The sequence below is a fragment of the Babylonia areolata genome, chromosome 31 (genome assembly GCF_041734735.1).
Source record: "Babylonia areolata isolate BAREFJ2019XMU chromosome 31, ASM4173473v1, whole genome shotgun sequence".
Taxonomy (NCBI): domain Eukaryota; kingdom Metazoa; phylum Mollusca; class Gastropoda; order Neogastropoda; family Buccinidae; genus Babylonia; species Babylonia areolata.
In genome coordinates, this window is record NC_134906.1 from 14,621,111 (window position 1) to 14,632,654 (window position 11,544).

The following is an 11,544-nucleotide window of genomic DNA, read 5'->3' on the forward strand; positions in this document are numbered from 1 at the left end:
CCGAAAACAGAATATTGCTGCCTTAGTGGCTATATAAAGAATGGACAAACACATGAAATCCTACTGGCACATATGAGTGAATGTGGGAGTTGGAGCACACCAATGCAGAAGGTCTTGGAGTATTTTGTTTGTTTTTCAAATGAAGGAGAAGAAAGGGAGGAGTACTGTGGTGTCAAATGTTGCTTCGTTTGTCTTTGTGTCTGTCATTGTGTCTGTCTGTTTGTGTCTGTCAGTGTCAGGAGGAAGGTGGCAGAATGGTTAAGACGCTCAGCTGCCAATACAGAGAGTCCGTGAGGGTGTGGGTTCGAATCCCGCTCTCGCCCTTTCTCCTAAGTTTGACTGGAAAATCAAACTGAGCGTCTAGTCTTTCGGATGAGACGATAAACCGAGGTCCCGTGTGCAGCACGCACTTGACGCATTGAAAAAGAACCCATGGCAACGAGAGTGTTGTCCTCTGGCGAAATTATGTAAAATGAAATCCACTTTCATAGGTACACAAATATGTAAGCATGCACTCAAGGCCTGACTAAGCGCGTTGGGTTATGCTGCTGGTCAGGCATCTGCTCAACAGATGTGGTGTAGCGTGTATGGATTTGTCCGAACGCAGTGACGCCTCCTTGAGAAACTGAAACTGAAACTGTCAGTGTGTCTGTCTGTTTGTGTGTCTGTCAGTATGTCTTGTGTTTGTGTGTCTGTATGTGACTGTCAGTGTGTCTGTTTGTCTGTGTGTTTGTGTCTGTCTGTATGTCTGCCTGTGTCTGTCTGTCTGTCTGTGTCTGTCAGTGTGTCTATCTGTCTACCTTCCAGTGTGTTGTCTGTCTGTATTTGTGTTTGTGTGTCTGTTTAGTTTTATATTGTTGAAGTCTTGGTGCTAAACTGAGCACAGAATTTTCTCCTGTTGGAGGCTTCAGAAACCTGTTTGAATTCTTCAGTTAAAGTGGTCTTCTTCGCTACCTCCCCTTACTGCTGATAACAAGTGACAGTGGCAATGCAATATATAGCTGATTTGGCTTAAACCATTAATCTCCAGAAATAAATTTGATTATGTGTCTAGATTGTATCAAATGTGTTGACAATCACAAGGCAATAAATGGCAGATTTGGCTGTGAACTATTATTCTATAATTAAACAAGACTGTGCATCCTGATTGTATCAATGTGTTTGGATTTTTTTTTAAAAACATTTTTGTTGGTACCACCCTTACTGCTGATAAAAAGTATCCACGACAGTGACGGAGCAGCAATAGATGGCTCATCTGGTCTACACATTTGTTTTCTGTATTTGTTTTTATGATCTAGACAACAGCGGGGGGCACTGTGGCAGAATCAGTGGTGTTGGACTTTTGATCAAGAGTTGACACCAGTGACCAGGGTTCAGGGAAGCAAATCGGCATGGTGTTGTGTGCTTGAGGAAGGCACTGGACTGTTGTTCTCTTCGTTCCACCAAGGTGTGCATGGTGCTGTGTGCTTGAGGAAGGCACTGGACTGTTGTTCTCTTCGTTCCACCAAGGTGTGCATGGTGCTGTGTGCTTGAGGAAGGCACTGGACTGTTTCCTTCGTTCCACCAAGGTGTGCATGGTGCTGTGTGCTTGAGGAAGGCACTGGATTGTTGTTCTCTTCGTTCCACCAAGGTGTGCATGGTGCTGTGTGCTTGAGAAAGGCACTGGACTGTTGTTCTCTTCGTTCCACCAAGGTGTGCATGGTGCTGTGTGCTTGAGGAAGGCACTGGACTGTTGTTCTCTTCGTTCCACCAAGGTGTGCATGGTGCTGTGTGCTTGAGGAAGGCACTGGACTGTTGTTCTCTTCGTTCCACCAAGGTGTGCATGGTGCTGTGTGCTTGAGGAAGGCACTGGACTGTTGTTTTCTTCGTTCCACCAAGGTGTGCATGGTGTTGTGTGCTTGAGGAAGGCACTGGACTGTTGTTCTCTTCGTTCCACCAAGGCGTGCATGGTGCTTTGTGCTTGAGGAAGGCACTGGACTGTTGTTCTCTTCGTTCCACCAAGGCGTGCATGGTGCTGTGTGCTTGAGGAAGGCACTGGACTGTTTCCTTCGTTCCACCAAGGTGTGCATGGTGCTGTGTGCTTGAGGAAGGCACTGGACTGTTGTTCTCTTCGTTCCACCAAGGTGTGCATGGTGCTGTGTGCTTGAGGAAGGCACTGGACTGTTGTTTTCTTCGTTCCACCAAGGTGTGCATGGGTACCTGACTTCCAATGGGGAAGGCTGAAAGGGTGCAAGGAGAGGACCGGGCCCCGCCTTCCTGAACACGATGTGAATTCACTGCCCCTGTGCCAGAAGACTATGGGACAGACCTTTGACCTTTTGTTTATACATCTCATTATAATTCACACATCTCAAAGTTTTTTTTGTTTTTTCGTTGTTGTTGTTTTTTGCTGCCCCGTCATCTGCACCGTTTCAGTGGCATTACTCCCATGCCGCTCATTTAGATTCCCTTATACACGACCACACCACAGTTCCAGTGTCGGCAGTCCGCAGGGAGCCATCGATGTTAGGTCGCCAGGCCACACACCAGAGGAGATCCTGCACTGCTGCTGAGTCACTTCGGTGGTGCTCAGTGGTGCCTGTTGTGATTCAGTATACTTAGGACACCACCTACAAAGCCCCCGACTAACGACAATAATGGCTTAGTCACAGAGCCAGACTGTGAGCGTCCCTCCCAGAGCAGGGACCGCCACCACGTCCCTCAAACAGCCTCCCATGAAGCTGCCGACACTGAAGACATTGACAGGACTTACCCCAAACACGGAAGTGGAGGGGTATCGAAACTGAGGTCACCATGTTTTGTGCATATTGATGATGATGAAGTAGGAGGATGACAATGTTGCTATGGAGGTCCATTTTGGTTTGGGAGTGCGTGACAAGGCTGTACTCTACGCTTCCTGTCATAATGATATTCCAGCATAAACCAGGCCTGAGAGATACAGACACTTGCATTGTTGGTCAGGTAATTAGAGCAACACACCCAAAGATGCATCCTTGAAGTGGATGACACTCGACTGTGTGGTCCCAGTCTCCCCATTTAAGCCCACAGCACACTCAACTCTGGGTAGGAGCCGGCCACGGACCAAAAAACCCACCTCTGCTGGGATTCGAACCCACGTCCTCCCAGCCGTCAGTCTGCTGACGCTAACCACTTCGCCACGGCGGCTGGTTCTCTCAAGCTGATTTGGTTGGTTTTACACTTGGTCATTCTGTCTCCCTTTATGGTTTTCATAACATGTATATATAAGATTCTGGTTCTGCGTCTGATTGACGCTCACACAGACAACGCGCATGCTCATATTTATAAACACAGGTCACACACACACAAGCTCTGTCTCCTCTGGATCTTTTGTCATGATGATGACTGTGATTGTCATAACCATCGTGAATACTGCCATCATCTCTTGAATTGTCTGCTCTAAAGACTGGCCATAAAATATGCCATGGGTCTTGGCACATACCGTTGCCAACAATGATATATGCCTGGTGACAGTAATTATATGCTGCACCAGCATGTGTGTGTGTGAGAGAGAGAGAGACCGATAGATAGAGAGTGTGTGTATGCATGTGTGTGCATACATACATGTGTGTTTGTGTTTACATGTGTGTGTGTATGCATGTGCCCACTGATTTTTCGATTCACATACATATGACATTCTCAGAACGGAGAAAGTGAAAGAAAAAAGAATCTGGAGTCTGCTGCTAGTTAGAATCACAAGTCCTTTTATTTCAAATATGCATCACTTCAAAAGTCTGAGTAAATGGATCACTGATACAACTGGTTAAACACATGCGCACAACCTAAAACATCAAATAGCCGCAAAACCCAAGAACAAATATTTCATAGGAATTAAGAATGTCCTGATACACTTTAACAAATTCCAGCCACAAAAGACGAGAGTGTTGTCAAGTCTCAGAAGATGATCTAAATCACAACTGCAACAGGTTGTAACATAAAAAAAACAACCACCAGCTGTTGTGTACTGTTCATATTTTCTCACTATCAAAGTTCAAAATATTTCCATATGTATCTGAAGCACATGAGTATAAAACATTAATCTCAAGCATGTGAGTAGAAAACAACAAAACAAAAAGATGCATGTCTGATACAAACACCAATTTGTAATATTTTCATAAAATCTTCTTCTGCATTTGTGGGCTGCAACTCCCACGTTCACTCGTATGTACACGAGTGGGCTTTTACATGTATGACAGTTTTTACCCCGGCATGTAGGCAGCCATACTCCTCTTTCAGGGATTTGTAAAATCTAAAAAGCAAGACCATGTGGCTATTAATGAAAAACAATCAAAACAAATAAACAGATGAAATATAAAAACAACAAAATTCCCTATATTTTTTTCATAATATCATTTTACCAATCTCAAGAAAGAGGCATCTGGGGTGAAAGTACTAAACAAGACAACTGACCCAAAGAAAAAAAATCAAACTCCCCAAGATAATGATGAAAGTTGACTGTGTTGTCTAAAATATTTTGATTCTCATGCAGGCTTATTGTGCCTCCACTGACTAGAGACAATCACCATTGTCAGCTGAACTGAATGGATTAATCTACCCCAACTCAAAGAGTAAAATCCACTCTAATGTGTGTGTGTGTGTGTGCATGCGCACGCATGACTGAAGCCTGACTGAATGACACAGGAAATGAATGATGAGCGCCTAAAGGCAGCTTTCAGTTAGCTCTACCCAAGTAGGCATCCTGGTGTGCACATGACTGTGGTTTTAAAGGTTGAAAAAGTTAAAGGTCCCAGTATTTTAAGGCCATCGGGGCAGTGAGTTCAAATTCACTGTGTCCAGAGCTCAGCACAGGCCTCACCCTCCACTTCTGCTGTTTGAACCTTTCCCAATCAACACCAGGTACCCAGTCACACCTGGGTGGAGTGAGGTTAATCAGAGTAAGGTACCCATTCACACCTGGGTGGAGTGAGGTTAATCAGAGTAAAGTGCCTTTCCCAATCAACACACATACCCAGTCACACCTGGGTGGAGTGAGGTTAATCAGAGTGTCTTTCCCAATCAACACCAGGTACCCATTCACACCTGGGTGGAGTGAGGTTAATCAGAGTGTCTTTCCCAATCAACACCAGGTACCCAGTCACACCTGGGTGGAGTGAGGTTAATCGGAGTAAAGCGCCTTTCCCCAGGTCACAACAGCATGCAGGAACAGTGATCGCTGGTGAACACTGGATCAGAGGTCCAACGCCTGACCTTGCCATGAAGCCTCCATGCATGTTAAAGATCCCATGATCACTGTCAGTATTGTGTTGGGGGCTGGGATGGGGTGGTGGAAGTGTGTGAATTGACAGCATGAAAATATTCAGCATATATGGTTGCAAACAAAGAAAAAAAGAAAGATTACAATCAAAAGGAAACTTTGTGGCAGACTTTACATCGATTACAAGGAATTAAAAAAATAGCAAAGTTCTGTGGTTCAATACAATTACCCTAAAAGTTAACAATGAAATTATGAACTCTGTGCATGTGCGCGCACATGTCTGTGTTAATGTGTGTAAGACCCCTGTGTGCAGTTGATGGTATGCATAACATTCTATACAACAACAAAAATCACTCATTTTTCTCAAACCTACATGTACATATCACAACAATAATTTTGTTGCGATCCAAATACATGTGTGTGGAAAAACGTTCATGATCTGCATAACCAAAGTTCAGATCTCATTTACAATGTTCTGTTGGAGATTTACAAAAATGTGGCCATAACAACACATCTATGACACTTTCATAAGTAATTGTCTGAACTGATCTATTCAACTGATCTCCTTCAAAACAGTCCTGAAGTACATATTACTGAAGAAAGTAAGGGAAGATAATAATAATACTGAAATAATAAATAACAGCAATGACAGAAAATAAAAATAAAACAATGTGGCAGAAAATGAGAGATTGTTTTTAAACCTCAATTGTCTCAGAAAATGATATGTTCTAAAAATTCTTTGTATCATCTTTTCCTATAAGACATGCTCTGCCAACGTTCATGTCTATTCTCATACACACACTCAAGCACACAAAACACAAATACACACTTTGACAGATAATTGTTCAAAAAAAGAAAAAGAAATGAAGGAAAAGAACACAAGCACTATTACAGATCTACAATCTGATCAAACTGAACAATGGATAAGATGCAATATACAAAACCTCTTGAGCAACTGAACAGTTGGTGATTAAATTTATGTGTATTCAAGAAATTTCAGGCAAGGAACTGAATGAATTATTATGCACTGCACAAGAACAGTACATGCAACATGTGAAAAAAATGAAGTGGATAATGGAACTTTTTAAAAACAAAAGTGACAGCATTAACAGGTGTTGGATAATGTACTGACGCAGATGTTACCTTTGGAGATCAAAAGAGTGGCCACATTCAACCCAACACTCTCTTGTTTGTTTCCATTAACTGGTTTTCTAAATCTGTCCTGGACATCAACACAATAGACTAAGCACACACACACACACACACACACACAAACTAAACAAAAGCAACAACCCAACAAACCAAACCAAATCATAGTAAAGCAAAGCAACACACACACACACACACAAACTAAACAAAAGCAACAACCCAACAAACCAAACCAAATCATAGTAAAGCAAAGCAACACACACAAAAAAAAACAGAAAACAAAACTCCAAAACAAACCATCTAAAGACACCCCCCCCACCCACACACACACACACACACACTCCCCCAAAAAGGGTTCCAATACCAATATCTTCTATTTCATACAGTCACCACAACACATTTTGCAAGATTATGTCAAAACACACTGCAGATTGATAACATGATTAATTCACAATGCACAGCAAATTGAAAGCAGCACACTACATGCTGATAACATAATTAGACCATAACATACTGCAGACTGACTGATAACTGTCATACCATATGACACTGCAGATTGTTAAGATAATCATACAAAAACAGGCTGCATGTTGGTAACACTAAAATTGTAACACATTACAGACTGATCAATCTTAATTGAATCTCTCCTGTCCCTACTTCATTGTGCAACTGTTTGTGAGCCATTTTTATTGTGATTCATGGGAAGGTTTCAATCCATTTCATCACCACTAATGTCAAACTTTTGGGTTTGGATGTCAACTTGATACCATTCTGATTTATTTATGTCAGCATGTCGACAGATTTAACCATACATTAGGCATCACTGTATGATAAGGCGAAAAAGTAGTGCCTTATAATTGATCTAAATTAGTATTCTTCTGGTGAAAATTTGCAGAGAATGGTAATTCTATGATTTGTAATACACTTATAATGTTGGTCATTCTCTGTTCCACTTTTTCTTTTTCCTCCAGGTTTTTGTAGTTAGAATTGGTTTTTTTATCACAATCTTTTTTAGCCTGTGCCATCATCTGGCAGCATGTTTAAACAGCATGTTTAAACAGGAATAATGATAATGATACTCAATTCTCAGTCTTTAAACAGCAATAATGATAATGATGATGATCATCTTTCTCGGACTCATCGTCACACTTTCAGAGACCAAATATCAACACAATAAAGCATAACAATTGAGTAAGACAAGAAAAAGCAAGATTCTTCCATTCTGTGTATTAAAAACAAAATTTTTTTGCAACAATGATTATTTCTCAGACTCTATATCACACCATCTTACTTTGTTTAAGCAAGAATCTTCCTATCTATGTATTCAATATATTCTCTGCAACAATGATAACGATTATTTCTCAGACTCTCCATCACAACATCTTGCTTTTTTGTTCACACCCCATCACAGAGGGATTTGGTCTCTGAATAAATTCTGATTCTGATTCTCGCAACACTGTCAGCAACCAAATGAAACAACTAACTGCAAGAACCATCTTCCTGTTCTATGTATTCAGTGTAATATACTTTCTACAGAATGTACCATAAAATGAAATATTCCCACGCCCCTGATAAAAAAAAAAGCAACAAACACAAAGTGTATGACCATGAAAGCAAAAACTATTTAGTAACACACACACACACACACACACACACACACACACACACAAGAAGAAAACCCAGCAGACACAGACAGACACATGTATGTATTCACTGGAATGAACTTCCTCTTCCGCTTCATCAGGTCTCTGCACTCGGCTCTTTCAAGTCACCTCTTACCAAGACAGCCTCCCTTCCCTGCCTTTCTTGTCCTCACTTTCTCCAGTTTTAGAGTTATGCATGCGTGTGAATGGCTGGTGTGAAAGTGCTTTGATTTGTCTCTGCACAAGATTCAGCGCTATATAAATATCATTATTATTATTATTGTTATTATTCAATACAATATCTATTCAAAAAAATGTCTCAGTGGATGGCTGTTAAAACAGAAACGATCAGATTTCAGAACAACAAAGACTCACACATACAAACTTTCCAGGAAAAAAAGCTGTTCAGGTAAGTATATCTTTCTGGTTTTAAGCAGCTGTGTGTTTTTCTGTAACTTGGGTCTCTTAAGAGGACCAGTGCAATAGCTGAGTGGGTGGAGAGCTAGACTTTCAAATGAGGGACCTGGGTTCGACCCTGGTAAAGCCAACTGGTGGAATTGAGACTACTATGCTGAGACACATACACACACACACACTCACATACACACACAGAGACAAAAGCAAGTGGCAGAAGCAGCAGCTTTGTGCATTTGTTCAATTTTGTGAGAGTATTTGTGTAGCTGTGCAGCTGTAAACTTCCATCATACAAAACCACAAAATATGAGATAAGATACATGACTGTTGAGAAATACAATCTGTCAGTATCATTCATCCCAATACTGCATGATCCACACACACACACTTACACACACACAGAGTATTAAAGTGTGTCTCAGAAAGATGGAGAGACAAGGAGAAAGACAGACAGACAAAACAAACCACAAAGGAGAAAGAAAGAGAAGGAGACAGATGGGACAGACACAGACAAAAAAAAATGAAAACAAATGGCACAATCTGAATAAAGGCACACTGGTTACAATGCATGCAGTTCATCTCCTCTGCTCAGTTTGACTGTTGGTCTCTGTTTATATAAATGTCACTGCTGAAGCTGAGATAAACAGAAATATCAAATTCCCCTGAAGGAAATCCACTGTAGTTTACTACTGATGAACATACAAACCATAACTTTCCATGTATGATAATCTGAAATATCTACAGAGTGAAATTAAGAAAATTCTCCCAAAGGAAGTCCACTGGAATTAACTAATGGTGAAGACACAAACCATGTTTTCTATGTATGACAATCTGAAATACCCACTGGGGTGAAATGAAGAAACAGTCCTATCAAATTTTCAAACTTCTCCATTTTCTCGTTCTCATCAACAACCAAAGGAAAATAAAATCTGCTCCTTCCCACCTTCTTATTTGCATTGTCCAAAAATAAGCATATGTTCATAAATACTGAATATTCTTTCTCCTCAAAGAAAATTGATATCCAAATCCAGAAGCCCTCACTGAAACTGGGAACACATCTGCATACACATGGTAACATTCTTTCCTGTTCACATTTTTCTTTTGCCCAGACACCAGAGGAGGAGAGTGCAGTCCCTTTTCATCACCGTCAACTACCTTGTAAATGCCCACCCCCACTTTGCACAAATTTCACCCCAAAGTTTGGTATGAGTGTGTGAGGGAGGGGAGGGAGGGGGTGTACAGAAGTGGGTGGTTACAAGTGTGTGTGTGTGTGTCATGGGATAAAATCCCTTGCAAAAATGTATGATATAACTTATGTGAAGTGATCCAGTCAATGTTAATGTACGTATGCTTTGTATACTACTGTACAATGCGTCACTAATTTTTTTATGAAAACTGATTACGTGGTGTGATTTTTTGCTGTTGCTTTTTTTTTTCCATATTTGTGATGGTGATGACCTTTTCTGGAATTTGGTATACGTTTTCTGGTCTAATATAACCTTCACTGCAAGGGAATAAAAAATATATACATTTTTTTTCACCCCAAATTTGGGGGTGGGTGTTTACTTGGAACTTTACTTTTACAGGGGCCGGTGTCACCACACAGCAATGCCTGGGCTGACAGAGAGAACGAAACGGCCACTGAAGACAGACACTGCACCATGGAATCACATCTTGCTCTCACTTGGTTCTCCAGTGATGCATCAGCATCTCTTGCACGCATTCTGTTCTTTTTCTCTAGGTCTGAATCTTCACTGGTTTGTAAAGCAACATGATCACAACAGCAAACTGATTTATCGTTAGTTCGAGAAATGTTCTTTCTTTGTTTTGTTTTTTCAGTTCATGAAATTTTCTTTCTTTTTTTTTCTTTTCCAAAGTGGTGGGTGGGCATTTACAATGCACAGTTTTTAACCCTAACTGGGGGTGAGTGTTTACTGGATACTAGCTGTTTTCAAGACAGTTTATGGTAATTCCCATGACTTGTTGTGTACTGGGAAAGATGAGATCTGATCTGATATGAAATTGCCACTGGATAGACTAGAAACATGTCAAAAGATTACTTTCAAAGAAAACTACATTTGTAAGCTTGCTTTCCATGGCTTGATCTGTACAGCCAGGAAAAGAATAAACTAAATCTTCTATCGTCTCACTCTGTAAGTGATTTGGAATTGCCACTGCATGAATAAACTGAATCCTGTCGCAATATTGCTCTAAAAAGAAAACAACGATTGAAAGCTCGTTTTTGAAGTCAAACTGGACTCTGATCCAGGGAAAGTTGAAATTCCTGCCCTCCCCTTCAAGAGAATTGAAAATTCCTGCTCTCCCAATCAGGGGAATTGGAAATTCCCTCTCTTCTGTTCAGAGAAATTTGAAATTCACATCCATTAGGAATTCAGAAATAAAACATACAATGCTGCATTCTGACTCTAGTGGTGTCCATATGTTAAAAACAACAACAACAACAAACAACCAACCACAGGATGATTTACTGTGTATCCATGCCACAAACAGTATGTATGATATGCTTCGTTGTGGTCTGATGGAGGCTTTAAACAGAGCAAATCAATGACTGAAAATTCCAAGGCCCATCTTGAAGCAGAGTATGTAAGCTTCAGTGCTTGCTGAAGGAGAAACTAACAGAGAAATCAAGACAGCCCTGCTGAAACAGGAGATCCATGTTAAAAGAAATGATGGAAGCTTTCACATGCTTCTTGTGGGAATTAATAAGCAGAGAGTTTGAGAGACTCTCATCAGTAGATGGATGTTAAATTCCAGACAGCATCATAAACTAGTACATTTAGAGACTGTTGAGAGCTCTTTTTTGGAAGACAGATGATAAAATTCCAGAATACCTTGCTAACTGGAAAATTCACAGAACATTCTGGAAGCACTAGAGGCAGCAAGCCGTGAGTGTTTAGCACTGCAGTCTTTGGTGAAGGAGAACTGTGACCAGCTCTAGAGGCCTTTGTTGAAGTAAAGGGTGTCGGGCATGTTGTCTCCCTTGGTCTGTCGCAGCTTCTCCAACTGGCTGGAATCCATCAGCTTCAATTTCTCCGTCTTGATGGAACTGTTCAACAAAAAATAGAGAAGAAAAAAAAAAGGAGA

General features: G+C 40.9%; 1 protein-coding gene across 4 annotated transcripts in view; it reads right to left on the reverse strand.

Annotated features, from left to right (window-relative positions):
- Positions 1-3,705: 3,705 nt before the first annotated feature.
- Positions 3,706-11,544, reverse strand: part of LOC143276245 (sideroflexin-2-like) — a 31,524-nt gene continuing 23,685 nt past the window's right edge. Inside the window, exons 11-12 of one of the 4 annotated variants that reach the window (XR_013053531.1) lie at positions 5,059-11,506; positions 3,706-4,889 (exon numbers count right to left, since the gene is read on the reverse strand). Coding sequence is in view for 1 of the 4 variants with exons in the window: in XM_076580721.1 (XP_076436836.1) it covers positions 11,395-11,506 (112 nt within the window). In the remaining 3 variants the exon portion in view is untranslated. Of the gene's footprint in view, positions 11,507-11,544 lie in introns of all 4 variants that reach the window. The other 3 variants (XR_013053530.1, XR_013053529.1, XM_076580721.1) reach the window with 3 other exon arrangements.